General features: G+C 45.2%; 1 protein-coding gene across 3 annotated transcripts in view; it reads right to left on the bottom strand.

The window, feature by feature from the left end:
* RAVER1 (ribonucleoprotein, PTB binding 1) overlaps positions 1 to 17,906 on the bottom strand; it is a 402,256-nt gene that overhangs the window by 283,664 nt on the left and 100,686 nt on the right. For all 3 annotated transcript variants that reach the window (XM_069604092.1, XM_069604093.1, XM_069604091.1), the window contains exon 6: positions 11,087 to 11,181. In XM_069604092.1, coding sequence (XP_069460193.1) covers positions 11,087 to 11,181 — 95 coding nt within the window. The remainder of the gene's footprint in view (positions 1 to 11,086; positions 11,182 to 17,906) is intronic.

Here is a 17,906-nt window from a genome sequence, read left to right as displayed (position 1 = left end):
TTTAAATTCCTAGACCCTGCACACCCTATCTTACAATAGAATGCTGGAGGGGTTACTTAGTATCCTGTGTGTCTAGATACTCATGTAGCAGTCAAATGCTACCCTTTCCTCTCAGCACGGCTGGTGGCAGTGGTTTTACAACGAACTACCATTTTCCAGACCGCAAACTATTCGTAACTCCGGTACCATTAAATCGCGGGAGCCATGTTTTTCAAGATGGCGCCAAAGCGTCCTTTGTTACAACAGGTCTGGTCTTTTTTCGCCATTTCTTTGTGGAAAGGTCCTTTGAGATTTTCTCTGTGCGCCAAACCAGCTTTGGTCTTTGTTCATTCGCCTTTGGCGGGCTTCAGGAGTGAAGACCGCCTCTGGCTCCAGTGTCTCTGGGGTAGGCAGGAAGTGTGGGAGGTGCCCGAAACTGGTGACGCAAATGCACTGATAATTGGCTGGCTGACTGTCCGGCAAGGACAGCCACCCTGCTGGGTGAGTGGCAGCTAGGCTGGGATAGAACTGAATAAAAGGAGAGTCTCTTGGCTTGGAAGGCAGAGTCGACCACTGGAACGAAGGTACAGAAGAGCTTTAAGAGGACGGCTGCTGCAACTCCTGGACCGTTGGTTTGCCCAATGAAACCCTGCTGCAGGTCTGAACTGCCAAGTTTGCATCGACGGAGAAGCCCTGCAAGGACCACTTCACCCTTTGAGTTGGTAGGACCAATCAACTCCCAAGTAAGCCACCTGGACACCCATCTCGGAGCTGGTTGCATTTCCTCAGAGTGTGGCAGGAAACCTTAGAGCCAGGGAGAGGACAACCAGATTGTGTGCGTAGCTTGTAAGCTAACCTAAAGCGTTTGGAATATTCTCCGGACTCCCACAACGTCAGACTGACCAAGCCTGACGACCCCCCCGAACCTCATCACCTCGACAGATTGTGGGATCTCAGAAGCAAGGACAGTCCAACTTGACAGCCAGGACCAGCGTTTACCAGCGCGGTAGCTGAAATGCTAAACAGCCACTGAAATTGAAGTTTGCCAGTTGCAAGCTTTTGACTGTCTCAGTGCTAGAGTCCCCCGACATCCTCCCTCTTGTCCCCACGACTGAGGCCCAGGAACAGCGAGATCTGCAGGAACTGCCAGGAACAGAAGTCATCAGCTGCATCTTTTTCTTCATTGTAAGGTACTGTAAAACTAGCCTAAGAACGTACCTCTTACTGTCGTAGTGCTAGTATCTTCTGCAACTCAAGTCTAATCAGCTTGTGGCCCCACATTTGATTCTTGTTCTCAAAGACTCCTAAGAACTTGTGCAAATACTTTTCCATGTACTTACCTGAAGTGCTGCATCCTACAACAAGACTTTCGCCTATTGACTTTGGCTTAGCCTATTGAATTGATTGACTTCCAAGAGCTATCTGAAAGTATTTGCCCTGCTTATGATTATTTGTATGTGTTCTAATAACTTGCCTTTTACTTACTTTTTAAGAGTGCACAGTACTGAAGTATGTGTGTTACTAGTCCATTGCACCCTTCTGAAGGCTTTATAACTGACTGATAAAAAATTGTTTGTGTAAGAGTTTATTTGAATACCTGTAACTGAATCTGTAACTGAATCTGTGCAGCTCCACTCCTGCTCACAATTCCCCTATTGAGATAAGCCTGGCTGCTCAAAACGCTACCAAAACTGTAGTACACACTTATACCAAAGGTTGGTTTGCTTACACCTGTAGTCATAGTTGTGTGTAGTGTTCCCAAAGGGTACTGCATACAAACTTTGCCTAACGAACACCTACGCACGGAGGCAGAGTGCGTCTCACTCCCTAAGTTTCCCAGAGCCAACACCACCCAGGACGAGCTTCAAAAGCCCAATTGACACACCAATGAGGTGATGATAGATTGCTATGCCATTTGGTGGGGAGCAAAAGTTAAGGCGACCTCGCCAGCACCTGGATGGCCAGCCTGTTTTCTGCTAACGTAGGTGGAAAAGTACTGAAGGAGGGTAGAGTGCCAACCAATTGTAGAGGACTATTTAGGGGTCCTATAGTTGTGTAAACCAAATTGGACGTCATGTATTTAGTGATGTTCATAGTGGTCATTTTTAGGGGTGGCTTAGTTGCCCCATCTGATGTTAATTAACCAATCAGGTAGTTACACTTTTTTTAAACTAGTATGGATCATATACTTGGAGGTTCTCTCAGCCAATCACTCAAGCTTATAGGTTTTTGTAGTTTGCCACGCAGGATGACGTTAGTACACGCGTGGGTTAGACATGTATGACTAATATTGCTTATAAAATCTCAGTTCCTTCTTAAATGTAGTAAGAGGATCGAGCGATTGCGTGGATGTTCGTTATTCTCCCCGTTTTAAAAAATGTATATTAAAACAGTCTTCCTTTTGTCAACTTCCCGAGTCGCCTCTATTAGTGATGTACGAGTAAAGTCTGCATCCCCATGGTAATTGCTACTAAAAGGGGCTGGAATATCCAGTTCACAGACTGAGAATCCAGTTCAAACTGGGAGGCTGGCTATCCTGAAAGTAACTCACCTGACAATGCAAATTGCAGCTAAACACATATGAAATTTGCGATGTTTACAGAAAGGTCTCAAGTGTGAACATGAGATGGTGTTCTTATGAATATTAGTGCAATTTTTGTTATGGATGCATGAATAATATGCCAAGATTCTAGGCACATATCTCCATGTCAAAAGGTAATGCCCATTCACTTAGTATTAATCATCGGCTCTTTATCTTGTGCTGACATCAGATTCTACCACATTCCCTCGGGTAGTTTTCAGCCAATTTTAAACTCTGGCTGGAGATACATTCAAATTATTCTATAATTCACTATCTCACCAGGGATGTATTACCTAACTTTTGGTCAACACTTGAATTTCACAACCATAGAGGTAATGAACTTTTAATTGTTGGGCCTCACCAGGTTCTTTATGCATGGTCACCACCATTAAATCATCATGAAATTCTAAAACGTTCTCTTGGAGTAACATTAGCCAGTCTTCTACTCCGGCTGGATTTTCAATAAATACATCCAACGACTAATATCCATCACAGTTTAACAGCTAGCAGCAACCACCTTCAGAATCATAACCTTCAGCTAATATTTAATTATTGGACATTGTCAGGTGAGTTATGCACGATTAGCATTAAATAAGAACAGGCTGACTCATTAGGGGCTTGTGACCAATATTTAGGTAAGAATATTTCAATTTAGTATGAGTGCATTAGGACTTTCTTCCATCATATAGAAAGTTACAAAAATATAGAAAAATATTTTTGGGACCTTATTTACAGGGATTATATTTTGAATAATGTATTTATGAAGCGCCAAGATTTGATCATGCAGACTACAATGAGCATTGAATTGCACCGCATCGTGTACTTTATTAACTCCAAGGGGAACCAACAGAAAATGCTACACCCAGGGTAAGGGACCCACTATAATTTCTCAAATTGCACAATCTTCATCTTGCTACTATATCATGACTTAACTATGTACATTACTGTTAATCATAATTATAACTTTAACACAGACCACAGATACAGCTCAGACTGGTGAGTCTTTTGGTTCACCATTTATAGATAAATCTCAAAACAGTGGTTAGCATGTGAACCACCACTGAGGAGATACCTGGCCGCTCATGCCTATGACATGGACTAATCATTATCCCACTTAGAGCACACGTATGATTTTGTCCACAGGATCCTTTTGCGACACATTAATCGGGATCAGCACTCCTATCGCATGAAACTAGCATCTCACGCTTACTAATCCTTTAACCAATCTCAGTTGGCACTAGTGTTCTCCAGCATGTAATTAATGTATGCAATACACTTAGATCGGGGTAAGAACAAGGAATACACTGGGCGTAACCATGTAGATCTTAAAGTTCTAAATACATTGGCAATTTGTCTTTACTGCATCTATATGTCAATACATTTCATTATTTTTCCCTCTGCAACTGTTCACCCTGCCTGACACCAAATAACATGGTATGTAATTGCCAATTGTGTTTTTTACTATTGTCATTTACGTTACGTGTTGGCTCTATGTAATGGGCATGCATGCATTGCGATTGTTTATTTTGATAACAGTCTTGAGGACGACCCATTACGAGGATTTCAGTTGGGTGATCTTAAAGAAAATTTGTGGCAAAAACGAATCAGAAATAGATGGCAAACTCATTGTATGAATTCAATGGTGAAGCCCGCCTATGGCTCCAGCATGTCTGGCAGGGCGGGCAGGTGAGTGAAACTCCCTGTGCTTAATCCCCTTGGAATGGAATGCACCCAAAAGGTGATTGGCTGTCTGTCCTCGGAGAACAGCCACTCTGCTGGGTGACTGACAGCTAGGCTGCAAATGAATTGGAGAAACCTGCATAAAAACAGGTCTTTTGCTTGGAAGGCAGAGTCCACCACTAAACGAAGAATCCTCTGGATTTCTTTCGGAAGACCCCTTGAAAAATCCTATTATAGGTTCAGAAGTTGTCACAACTTTTGAGGGAATGTTATTTCAAATACCCTACCCATTAAATAAGAAAGATGTACCCCACAATATTTGTAGGTCATATAGCTTACAAACGAAGACACCTGTTAAAAAGTGCCACATCAAGGGTTACAAAAGGTTGCTGGTGTTCAGACCATTTAACCAACTAGCAACAGGAGAACCATCCTGGTGAGGAGGAGATCCTCCTGTCCCTTATTCTGGGGGCGGGTGGGGGGTGAAAGGGCAGTGTTCGGGAGAATGCTCATTTTAGTGTTTAATTCCTCCCACCTTAGAGACCCCAAGCTCTTTTTGCTGAACTTTTGGGACTTTTTGTTCATCCTATGTGTTTTCTGTTCGATTTTGGAGTCTGACAAACTCCATAGGCATCATCTTTTTACATTGCGACACAGCACCCTCAATGCTGAGTCAGAGAAATCTTGAATTTCTGCAAAGGTTTAAATACCTTCTCTTGGATAAACTATCGTTTCCAAGAGCAGTAAAGTGAAATTGACTTTACTTACATTTGTCTCTTTATAGACCCAGCACACACCATCTTACAATAGGGTGCTGGAGGGGTTACTTAGTATCCCCTTTGTCTATCTTCTCATGGAACATTTTCACGTTACCCTTTCTACAATTAACAGCTGGTGGCTGTTGGGTAAAGATCTGGGGCAGTACCCTTTGGGTGCACTACACCAACCTCAGTCTCATGGCAATAGGGACCCAACCATTGGTAGAAGTCTGAACTACACAGGTTGGTAGTGTGGCCTAGCAGCCAGGCTCATCTCAAGAGGGGTCAATGTGAGCAGTAGTGGAGTTACAGAGATTCACAGTGACAAGTATTCAAACAAACACTGATACACAAGGTTTCTTGATAAAATAATTATTAATTTAACAGTCATTTAAACAAGCCTTCAGAAGGAGCAATATAAAGGGAACACTCAAATACACTTCAGAAATACGCACTGTTAGGTTTCTCAGAATCAGTAAAAATCCATTGGGGATGGCACACGGACCATTCCTACACTCAGGTGACTTTAAAGACATTGCAGACATTAATATATTACTGCACATTAAGAGTAGGCTTTGAGAGTGTCAAAGGGTTATGAGAACAAACAAGAGATCACACATTCTTTAATCAGGCAAATACTTTTGGACCCCCTCCCCGCCCCCACCCAAAGCGGAGTAAGTAACCCGCTTCCTGGAAGGATAGGTGCAACACAATAACAGGAAAAAGGAGTCATTCAGGGACTTGGGCTGAGCCAATGTCAATGGGCAAAAAGTCGATGTGGACTGAAGCACTTCTTGCAGGTGAGTAAGTCTTTGCACAATATTTTTAGAAGTCTTTGGTGAAAAAGAAGAATCAAATGTAGGGCCACAATCCGGAAGACTTGGGCAGTAGAAGAGCAAGCAAATCTACAGTGAAAGGCAAGTTCTCTCAGACTTTAAAGTACCTTTAGGTTTGAAGAAAAGATGCAGCTGATCTGTTCCTGTGCAGCTCTGCAGATCCTGTTCCTGGGCCTCAGTTGTGGGGACAAGAGGGGGGACTTCTGGGGACTCCTGAACCACAACGGGGTGGTCACTGACCGCAAACGGCAAACTGTCAAACAAGTGGCACTTCAGTGTTTCAGCTTCTCGGCACTACTGCAGTTCCTGGCTGTCGAGATGGACTTTCCTTGCTTCTCGGGTCCCGCACTCTGTTGAGGGGGCTCAGGCTCGGTCAGTCCTGCTTCCTGGGAGTCCGGATGATCTTCCTGGAGCACTTAGCCAACTTAAAAGCAACGCACACAAACTGGTGTTCCTCTCCCTGGTTATTCGGTTCCTGCAGCGACTGCAAGGGAAATTCAACTACCTCCGAGAAGGATGTCCAGGTGGGATTGATCCCACCAACTCAAGGGGAGAAGTAGTCTTCGCAGGGCTCCAGGACTTTTTAATTTTGAACCTGGAGAGCGCAAGACCTTTCTCCAACTCATTTTTTCTGTGATTTGAACTCTGTTTTTATAGTCTGACAAACGCCAGAGGCATCTTTTTGCATGGTGTCACAGCACCTTCAGTGCAGTGACACAGGGAAGTCTTTTAGATATCCCAAGGATTAAATACCTTACTCTTGGATTAACTACTGTTTCCAAGAGCATTAGAGTGAAAATGACTTTACATTGTAACTTTTTAGACCCAGCAAACTACCTTACCATAGGTTACTGGAGCGGTTACTCAGTAGCCCATTGGTCTAGCTTCTAATGTAACTTTTCTTTATGTTACCCTTCACACAATTAATGGTTGTGGTCGAGGTTACCTTTTACCACAGTGTTGGGTTTTTACTGCAGGCCGAGTTGGCAGCCACAGTAAAACACCCATGTGTGCCATTTTTGTCAAAATGGCCCGTCTTTTCGCTGTTTCTAGTTGGAAAGGTCCTTACTCTGCGCGCCAAACCAGGTTTGGTCCTTTTGTTAGATTTGTCTTTGGCTCCAGAGTATCTGGTGGGGACAGGAAGTGAGGGAGTTGCCCGAAGCTCTGCGCTTAGTCTCCTAGGAGACCAGAATGCACTCTTAGGTGATTGGCTGACTGCCTGTCCGGCAAGGACAGCCACCCTGCTGGGTGACAGAGCTAGGCTGGAATGAATGTGAGAGAAATGAATAAAAGGTGAGGCTTTTGGCTTGGAAGGCACAGTTGACCACTGGACGAAGGAACCGAACAACAACTTGAAGGACGCCTGCTGCATCTACTGGACCGTTAGTTTTCCCGGTGAAGCCCTGCTGCAGTGCTGAAAATCTGAATTCGTATCAACAGAGAAGCCCCTGCAAGGACTGTTAAGCAACATTTGTATGCAGTACCCTCTGGGACCACTACACACAACTAGGACTACAGGTTTAACCAAAACCAACCTTAAGTACAAGTCTGTACTACACAGTTTTTGGTAGCATGTTTAGCAGTCAGGCTTATCTCAAGAGGGAATGTGAGCTTGTAATGGGTGTTAAACAAAGGTCTACAATAACAAGTATTCAGAGACACTTATACTCAAGGTTTCTTGGTAAAAACAACTAATTTATTACACAATCATTTATAAAGCATTCACTAAATGAGGCAACCAATATCACAGAAAACGTATACTACAATACGGATTACTAAGCAGTTGAGCTCCCTTGAAGTCGGAGCAAAATAGCATTGAAGTAGGAGCAAAAAGGCATAAGTTGATAAAACCGATATTACAGTTATTTTAATACAGTGAAAATAGTTTGAGTTCACCAGAGTAGTATTCAATGCAATAGGTAGGCCAAAGTCAATGGGCTAGTGTCTTGTATAAGTAAAAACGGTTCTAGTATTTAAAACGGAAAAGTCTTTTCCATGGTTCTTAGAAGTAGTTCACGGAAGAAAGGTCCGTATGTCGGGTCACAAGCTGACTTAGGCCTACAAGTTGCCAAAGTTCCACAAACTTTCGCGGTGAGAGGTAAGGTCTCAGTCGGGTTTTCACAGTACCTTATATTGAAGAAAAAGATGCAGCTGAAGACTTCTGTTCCTGCAGATCTCACTGTTCCTGAGCCTCAGTCGTGGGGACAAGAGGGACGAGGTTGGGGGACTCCTGCACTGCACAGGGACAGATCACAAAGCTGGCAAATCTTCGATTCCGGTTGCTGTTCTTCAAGCACACAAGCAGGTGTCCTTCTCCCTGGTTAATCCTAACCAGCTCCGAGAATGGTATCCAGGTGGCTTAAGAGTTGATTGGTCCCACCAACTCAAAGCAAGAAGTCGTCAATGAAGGGGCTTCTCTGTCGAGGTAAACTTGGCAATTCGGACCTCCAGCAGGGCTCCACCGGGGAAACCAATGGTCCAGTAGTTGCAGCAGCCGTCCTCTTCCAGCTCGTCTTCAGTTCTTTCGTTCCAGTGGTCGACTGCTTTTCAGTTCAAGAGGCTCACCTTTTAAACAGTTTTTCTCCCATTCATTCCAGCCTAGCTGCCACTTACCCGGTAGTGTGGTTGTTCTTGCCGGACAGTCAGCCAGCCAATCACACCAGAGTGCATTTGGGTCTCCTAGGTCACCTCCCTCACTTCCTGCCCACCCCAGACACTCAGGCGCCATAGGCGGTCTTGATTCCTGAAGCCTGAAAAAAGGCATAGAAACAAAGGGACCAAACCTGGTTTGGCACGCAGAGGCAAACTCTAGAAGGACCTTTCCACAAAGAAATGGCAAAAAAAGAAGACCAGGACCTGTTTAAACAAAGGGGCTCAGGTGCCATCTTGAAAAACATGGCTTGCGCGATATTTAGCCACCAGTGTTCGCGGTCGTGAAAAATCATGGTAGCTCGTTGTAAAACCAAAGCCACCAGCCATTTCGATAGGAAAGGGTAGCATTTGACTGCTACATGAGTTTCTAGACATAGGGGATACTAGGTAACCCCTCCAGCACTCTATTGGAAGTTAAGTGTGTGCTGGGTCTAGGAATTAAAAGACTAGTAAAGTCAATTTAACTTTACATTATCTAGGAAACAGTTTATCCCATAGAAGGTATTTAAACCTTGGGACAGCCTAAAAGGCTTCGTTGCGTCACACCACTGAGGGTGCTGTGTAACATGAAAAGATTATGCCTATGGAGTGGTCTTAAAATCAAAGAAAAAGAAAAGTAAAAACACATAAAATACATGAGAATGGGAAAAGAGGCTCACACAGTCCAGGTAAAAAAATCAAGTCTTCAAAATCCAGCAAAGTTGCTGGGGTCTCTAGGGTGAAGGGAATCAGCACATTTATGAGAATTCTCCCAAACACAGACTTCTCCCTTTGAGTTGGTGGGACCAACCAACTCCATAGTAAGCCACCTGGACATCCATCTTGGAGCTGGTTGAATTTCCACAGAGTTGCTTCTGGAAACCGTATAGCCAGTGAGAGGAACATTGTAAGATAGGGTGTGCTGGGTCTAGGACTAGTAAAGTCAATTTCACTTTACTTTCTCTGGGAAACAGTAGTTTATACCAGAGAAGGTATTTCAAACTTGGGAAAGCCTGAAAGGCTTCCCTGTCCAATGCACTGAGGGTGCTGTGTGACACAAATGAAATGATTAAGCCTCTGAAGTAAACCACTGGTTGTAGGTCAAATGATCGAATCTAAAGGGTCGACAGGTCAAATGATTGAATTATTTTTTTTGTTTTTTCAAATTTTTTTGGGGGGTCCTCCCAACCCCCTTTTTTTGCTAAAAACCACTTTTTCCCCAAACGAAAACCTAAAAAAAATATATAACTTAAAAAAAAAAATCTATCATTTGACCTGTCGACCAAATTGTGTCGACCTTTTTACTGTCGACCCTTTGTCGACCATTTGACTAGACAGCGTCTAAAACTCCATAATCATAAATAAACAAACAGAAAACACAATGAATTAAAAGTACAAAGTCCCAAAGTTCAGGAAGAGCTGGCGGTCTCTAAGGTAGAGAGGAATTAGCACATTTATGATAATTCTTCCAAACAATGGTGGCACCTGGCATGGTCTGCATACAGAGCCTCCAAGTATGGAGACTGCCACCAGCAATGAATTTTAGAACTAAACATAAAAATGCGTCCTGAAAGACAAACTAATTGTTCATGGGTGCGCTGGTGAGTTTAGACAAGTGTTATCCCACAAGTTCATGTTGCTAATCCATGGAATGCAAATAAAGCAATCATGCAGAAAAGGATGATTCCAGCAAGATGTCAGACTCATGCAATACAGCCCTCAATATGCACAGAAGGACAAACAGATCAGCACAATATGCACCATTAGGATTTAGTAAGGCCTCACAAGTGGACACTTCTCTGACTAACATTACCCAAGAGAAGTCTCCACCTTCTCACAATAGATCTACTCGAGCCATGGCTATGGTAGCATTCTAGGCAGCAACATTGGTGAAGTGTGTTTTTGAAGGGCTTGAACCAAAATGCAAACAGAGCCACATGGCACAAATTAGGCTTGTAAAAAAAAAAAAAAACAGTCCAATACAGAGCCAGACCAGTACATTTAGACTGAAGCTCCCCAAGCGTATTCTTGTACTCTACACCACATTTTATCAAATACTATTCCTTGTACAAAGTCTATCAAGTGAAAAAATCTACCAGTCATGAAAGCGGTCAATTAATACAACAGTTTCAAAGGCAGAATCTTCTCTCTATATGACAGCCCAAAAGGTGATAGAAAGTTTACTGTTTCTTGCTCCTCAGATCACTAGAAGTATTGTAGCCTCCGATGCATCCTTAGAGGAATTGTCCATCCCACCACCTGCCAGATCAAAACCCCAAATAGAATAGGCTGTTAGTTCCTGATAGTTAAACTGCAGAAGGGACAAGGAGCTGTTAAGTACCTTGGTTTACAGATTCCTGCGACACAACTAGCTCCATTGCAACAGATTATCATCTGTGTACAGCACTATAGTGACATTTCTTGTTTATTCACTCAACACCATTAGATCAGGAGGACGTTCTTTTTGAAGAGCAGTATGAGGTCACTAAAGGTGATGGTCTGGCAGAAGCAAGGAGTGCCCAAACACACAAACCTTGCTCTGCAGTGAAATATAAAACAAAGTCTGATCTCACTAGCTCCCTGTTATGAAATGGACTGCACAATGTTGAGCAAATAAATACCTGCTGGGCCTGGTTCTGGAGAAGCAGCTGAAGAAGTGCAGTTGAGAGGTTGGGATTGGTCAGCATTGGAACCGTTGGGGGAGCACCAAGAAGACCTAGACAAAAAGGAAAGGTTTATAAATGTATTCTATGGATAAAGCAACTAGAGGCAAGCAGAACCCTGGACAGGTTTGAAATGGCAAATCAAAAATGCAGAAATAAAAGTAACTAATAGTACAAAAGAAAAAGGAAACCTCATAGCCCCAGCAAAACACTAATGGGCTAGATATGCATGGTCCGATTATTGGTGCGCAGTCAAAGTCGAATTAATAAAGTCAAATTACAATAAAATCGAAAACAAAATGTCGAAAAAAACACGCCATTCGCCGTCTGCTGACGCAGGTGAGGGGGCCGCGCCCCCCACCAAGTTAGTGATGTGTATGTCGTGAGAGTGGATTCTACTGCGGGGGTGGTAAAGGTCTTACCGTTCAAGAGGTTTTCCCCTTGACCACCGTTAGGGAGAATTCTCATAAATGTGCTAATTCCTCCCACCTTAGGGCCCCTCCAGCTCTTTTGCTAAACTTTGGGACTTTGAACATTCCCATTCAATGTGTTTTCTGTGCGCATTTTATTTGGTTATGGAGTCTAACCAACTCCATAGGCATCATCCTTTACAATTGTGTCACAAAGCAACTTCAGTGCAGTGGCACAGGGAAGTCTTTCAGAGTCTCCAAGGTTGAAATACCTCCTCTGGGATAAACTACTGTTTCCCAGAGTGATTACGGAACAAGTTACATACCTGTAAATTTTCTCCAGCATGGGTCTGGCATGGATTCAAATGCTCATGAATATTCCCAGTCGTTAGGCTGGGAATCCTTGGTAAAGAAAAAAAAAAATCAGTTTTGTTTCTGAACTGTCTTTCTCCTAACAGCCAATCACTGGTCTCTGGGTCATACTGCCCCCAGTCAATGACTGCCCTCCAACTAAGATCCCCCCCCCACCCTCTGGCAGCCATCTTCAGATTTGGTAGCACGTAAAGTGGCAGTAGGACCAAGAGAAGAGCTGCAGAGGGGTAGGCGGGAGGGTTTGCATGTGAATCCATGCCAGACCCATGCTGGAGAACAGTTACAGGTAACTTGTAACTTCTCCAGCATGGGGTCTGGCATAGATTCACATGCTCATAAACGAATACATAGCCGTACACTCAGGCACAACCAAGGGTGGTGGCCAGGCTCAACATTAAGCATCTTACCTCCTCTCCAGGCTCACCTGCAAGCAAACAGGTTGCGCAGCACTGCTTTGCTGACTCTAGACTGGAATTCCAGTTGATGCAGTAGAATTTCTTGAAGGTGTGCGTCGACCTGCAGATGTCCAGCAAGGGCACACCAAACAGGAACGCCATAGTTGCAGCAATCGATGTGGTGGAATGGGCTCTCGGACGGCCAGGCAACGGTCGGTTTTCCAACTGGTGACAATGGGTGACACAGCCGGAGAGCCAACTGGAAATGGAAGCCTTGGAGACGGCCTTCCCTTGGTTCACAGGGCCAAAATTCACAAACAGCTGTGATGTGTTCTGAAAATACATTGTGCGGTCCACGTAGAACTTCAGCGCTCTAGCCACATCCAGCAAGGGCAAAGTCCTCTCAGCCGGCGACGTGAAGTAAACAGGTAACACCAAGGGCTTGTTGAGATGAAATTCCGACAGCACCTTGGGCATGAAGGAGGGGTGACATCCCTCGTCTCGTGGAATGTCAAGTACGGTGGTTTACAAGATAAGGATGAATCTCTCCCACTCGTCGTGCGGAGGCGATGGCCACAAGAAACGCTGTTTTCCACGATAAAAATTTCAGCAGCACCGAATGCATAGTCTCGAACGGGGGACCCATGAGCCTAGTCAGCACCACATTGAGCTCCCACGCCGGGACCTTCACCGGCGGGAACGAACAGAAAAGTCTTTATGAATTCCTTGACCAAAACGACAACCGCCCCCGAGTTCTGGTGTAGCGGGAGATAGCCGCCAGATAAATCTTGATGGAAGCATGGGCCAACCCTGCCTTGGCCAGCGACAGTAAATACAGCAGCACCTGCGGGGCCGTAATCCTTAGAGGATAGTGTTTCTGTGCAGGGCACCAGATGGCGAACCTCTTCCACTTAAGACCGTAGCATTTCAGTGTAGACAAAGCCCTGGCCTTGGCAAGCACTTCCTTGAGGTCTGCCAGGAGATCGTATCCTCCAAACTCTAACGCTGCAGGAGCCAGGCCTGGAAGTTCAGCAACCCTGGGTCATGGTGTAGACTCGCGCCTCCTTCTCTGGCGAGAAGATGTGTCCACCAGAAGCTTGACTGGAGGGGACGCCGACATGTCCAGAAGGTCTGGGTACCATATCTGCCTCGGAAAAAATAGAGTAAAATAAGAAAAATAAATGAAAATTGCAAAACGCAGTAAAAGCTTGAGAGCTATAGCACGTGGACTCCCAACACTTGAACGTGTGGTAAAAATCTGAAGATGACTGCCAGAGGAGGGGCTTAGGTAGAGGGCAGTCATTGGCTGGGGGTAGTATGACTCAGACAAGTGATTGGTTGTTAGGAGAAAGACAGTTCAGAAATCAAACTGATTTTCTCTTTACCGAGGTTTCCCAGCCTGACGGGGAATATTCACGAGCATGTGAATCCATGCCAGACCCCATGCTGGAGAAAGTGACTTTACTAGTCTTTAAATTCTTGGACCCAACACACCCCAGCTTAAAATTGAGTGTTGGATACTCATGTAGCAGTCAAATGCTACCCTTTCCTTTCAGAGTGGCTGCTGGCATTGGTTTTACAACACACTACCGTGATTTTTCCCCGACCGCGAACTACTCGTAGCTCTGGTAACGTTAAATCGCGGTAGCCATGTTATTCAAGATGGCATCTGAGCCCCGTCGTTAAAACAGGGCCCGTCTTTTTTCGCCATTTCTTTTTGGAAAGGTCCTAAAGTTTCTCCCTGCGTGACAAATCAGGTTTGGTATCTTTGGTCAATCGCCTTTGGCGGGCTTCACGAGCTAAGACCGCTTCTGGCGCCCAAGTGTCTGGGGTGGGCAGGAAGTGAGGGAGGTGCCCTAAACTCCCTGTGCTTAGTCTCCTAGGAGACCCAAATGCACTCTGGTGATTGGCTGGCTGAATGTCCAGCAAGGACAGCCACCCTGCAGGGCGAGTGACAGCTAGGCTGGATTGAATGGGAGAGAACTAAATAAAAGGCGAGTCTCTTGGCTTGGAAGGCAGAGTCAACCACTAACGAAGGAACCGAAAAATAGCTTGAAGAGGACAGCTGGTGCAACTCCTGGACCGTTGGTTTGCCCGGTGAAGCCCTACTGCATGTCCGAATCGCCAAGTTCGCATCAACTGAGAAGCCACTGCAAAGACGACTTCTCCCTTTGAGTTGGTGAGACCAATCAACTAAACAGTAAGCCACCTGGACACCCATCTCAGAGCTGGTTGAATTTCCTCAGAGTTGCTGCAGGCAACCGATGAACCATGGAGAGGGACACCAGTTTGTGTGCGCTTTACTTACAGCCACTGAAATTTAAGATTTGCCAGTGGCTAGCAGTTTTGACTGTCCCAGTGCAGGAGTCCCGACATCCTCCCTCTTGTCCCCACGACTGAGGCCCAGGAACAGCGAGATCTGCAGGAACTGCAAGGAACAGAAGTCATCAGCTGCCTCTTTATTCATTTGTAAGGTACTGTAAATGAAGACAGAGTACTTACCTCTTGCGGTGAAAGTGCTTGGAACTTTTGCAACTCACAGGCCTAATCAGCTTGTGACCCAACATATGATCTTTCTTGCTACAAACTACTCCTAAGAACTTGTGCAGAGACTTTTCCGTTTAACTACCAGAACTGCTTTATCCTAACCAAGACTTTAGCCCACTGACTTTGACCCAGCCTATTGAATTGACTCTTCTGGTGAACTCAAAATATTTGCACCGTCTAAGAATAATTGTAACCTTTTATGTAATAACGTTTGCCTTTTACTCCTCTTGAAAAGTATTGTGAATGCCAACCGTAAGATATACATGTCCCCAGCACCCTTTTACTAAGGTTACCTGCGGTTGTAGGTTGTGTTTGTGGGCCATCCCAAAAAGGGGATTATCCGATTCAGAAACTTAAAGTGTACAGTATTGAAGTATATTTGTGTGTTATATGTGATTGCCTCGTTCTATTGAATGTTTTATAACTGACTGGTTAATAAGTTAATTAGTATTTAACCAAGAAACCTTGAGTGTAAGTTTATTTTAACACCTGTAATTGTAAACCTCTGTGTAACATCATTACAGCTCACATTCCCTCTTGAGATAAGCCTGGCTGCTCAACACGCTACCAAAACTGGAGTACAGACTTGTATTAAAGGTTGGTTTGCTTACACCAGTAGTCATACTTGCATGTAGTGTTCCCAGAGTGTACTGCATTCAAACTTTGCCTAACAACCACCACTGCAGAGAGAACGAGGGCTGGAGAGATAACTACCAGATTTTCCCATTGTCCGCTGGCCCGACACCACTGGCCATTGAGCCACTTGCATGGGGCGCAGACGCACATGAGGAACCAAGTAAATGCAGGACACCATTCCAACAGTTGCATGGCTTTGCTTACTGTCACTGCGACTGGCTACATATTGAGGATCTGAAACAGGTTTTCAAACCTCTCGTTGGAGGGTTAGACAAGGCCCGCCTTTCGTCCGAATTAGAGCCCCTAGAAACTGTTGGACTTGAATGGGGTCTAGCTTGGATTTCTTATCATTGGAGAATCCCAGACTGAATAAGAGGTCTATTGTCTTCAGAGTGTTCAATAGGCATGTTTTTTAGGACCCCTGTTCTGAGCCGGTCGTCGAGGTAAGGGTAAACCAGGATGGATAGTCTGCACAGGTGTGCTGCCAGGGGAGCACCTTGAACTGATAGTTCTTGTCCTCTATCATGAACCTTAGGTATTTTCTGTGCCCTGGCAACATTGAAATATGAAATTATGCATCTTTCATGTCCAGATCTGCCATGTAATGCCCCTGTTTCAACAGCGGGATAACTTTCTGTAAAGTAGCCATACAAAACATTTGATGTTTGACAAACGTGTTCGCTGGGCGCAAGGCTAGCACAGGGCACATGGCTAGATCCTTTTTGGGTACAAGGAAGTACACTGAAAAAATTCCCTGGTTTACCTGTAAAATAGGGACGGCTTCTATAGCGTCCTTTCCTAGAAGGGTTTGCACCTCTTGCAGTAGGATTTGCAGGTGTTCTGGCATCAGGCGTCTTGATCTTGGCGTTCTGTATTGGGGTGGTCGGGCAAATTCTATACAGTACCCGTAGGCGACCGTCTTTAGTACCCACTGGTCTGTTATCCCCTCCCATGCGATAAGGAAATGTTATACGCCGCCTTCCCCCACCGACCAGGGTTGCATGGGAGGGGACCTGGATCTGCAGATTATTTCTGACCAGAGGCCGGGGCACCTCTTGTGTTGGAACCTCATCCTCTTCCTTTCCCACGCTGCTGTCCTCTGAGTGGATTAGTGGCACAGGTGTTAGATCCTTGTCGCGAATTCCAGTTTCATGCATTATAGTGGGTCTGGGGAAAACGAGATTGCCCACGAAAGGAGTGGCGGGAGGCGTTTCCTCTGAGGAGAGGGTTTCTGGGTAATCTGTTGAAAGGACTAGTGTCTCATGCTCTTTCTTGGCTGTTTCAAGAGCATCATCCACTGCCTTACCAAACAGGTACGTTTCCTCAACGGGTTTGTTGATCAGTGATGCTTGGGTCTCTGGCTTGAAACCAGAGTTTCTCAGCCATGCATGTCTCTTGAGCAAGGTACCTTGTGCAAGGGTTCTCCATGCCGTCTTTGCAGCGTCCAGGGTGTTTTTTGAATAGATTCTGGTTCACCTGCTTGCCTTCGGAAACAATGGTGAGCAATTTGGTCCTTGCAGGTGCTGGCTCTTCCTGGAGGCCTCCTTGTAGAGGGTTCCACTGGACGTCCACAAAGCTGGCCAATAGCGTGGTGTTATTGGCTAAATGGGTGGTAAACGCAGCAGCCTTTATTCTTTTCCCCAGTGCTTAATGTTTCTTGGATTCCTTATCGGATGGTGCCTCTCCTGAAAAGAGGGGAACACCAGCCCGTTTTCTAGTGGTGGTAACCACTAACGAATCCGGAATGGCATGACCCTTGATATAGGCAGGGTCGGTCGGAGAAGCCCGAAACAGTTGCTCTACCCTAGGGTTTACCACCCTGGTATGGGCCAGTGGCAACAAAGAAGGTGCCAACCTCCTCTTGGAGTTCAACAAGGGGATAGCCAGGCTGGCCAGAGGTTTTTCTTTGAGTATATCCTCCACGAAATCAGAATCTGGTAAGACCTCTTGATTGGCGATCTGAAAATGGTCAGCCACCTTCAAGTTGGCATTGAACGTCATCTGGTCGTCCACTGCGGAGGCTTGCCAAGCAGGCGTGGAGGGGGAATTTAAGCACAGGACATTGGGGTCCTGGGTGGGAGTAGGGGACGTCCAGGGTCGAGCATCAACCGAACAGCTGTGCTCCCAATTGTCCATAAGACGTGTCTGATCATCCACATTGTAGTTTTCCAGAAAGGCGTCATCTTCATCCTGATCATAAGTGTCCATATCATCCTCTTTTGTGAGGACACAAGTAAATTCCTCGTGTGGATCCTCCTCCAAGGTTCTTTGAAACTTAGATACAGGGGTAGAGGGAAAGTCTTTGAGATCTCTTGGGAGCAAGTGCCTCATAAGACATTTTTCTAATGTGGCCATACAGCCCTCACATTTCTCCCTGGTCCACGAGGATGAACCAAAGGGGTCCAGGGGAGGAAAGGG

Source organism: Ambystoma mexicanum, chromosome 3q (assembly GCF_040938575.1).
Source record: "Ambystoma mexicanum isolate Mex_15411 chromosome 3q, UKY_AmexF1_1, whole genome shotgun sequence".
Lineage (NCBI taxonomy): Eukaryota > Metazoa > Chordata > Amphibia > Caudata > Ambystomatidae > Ambystoma > Ambystoma mexicanum.
This window is presented reverse-complemented; position numbering and strand designations above follow the sequence as displayed.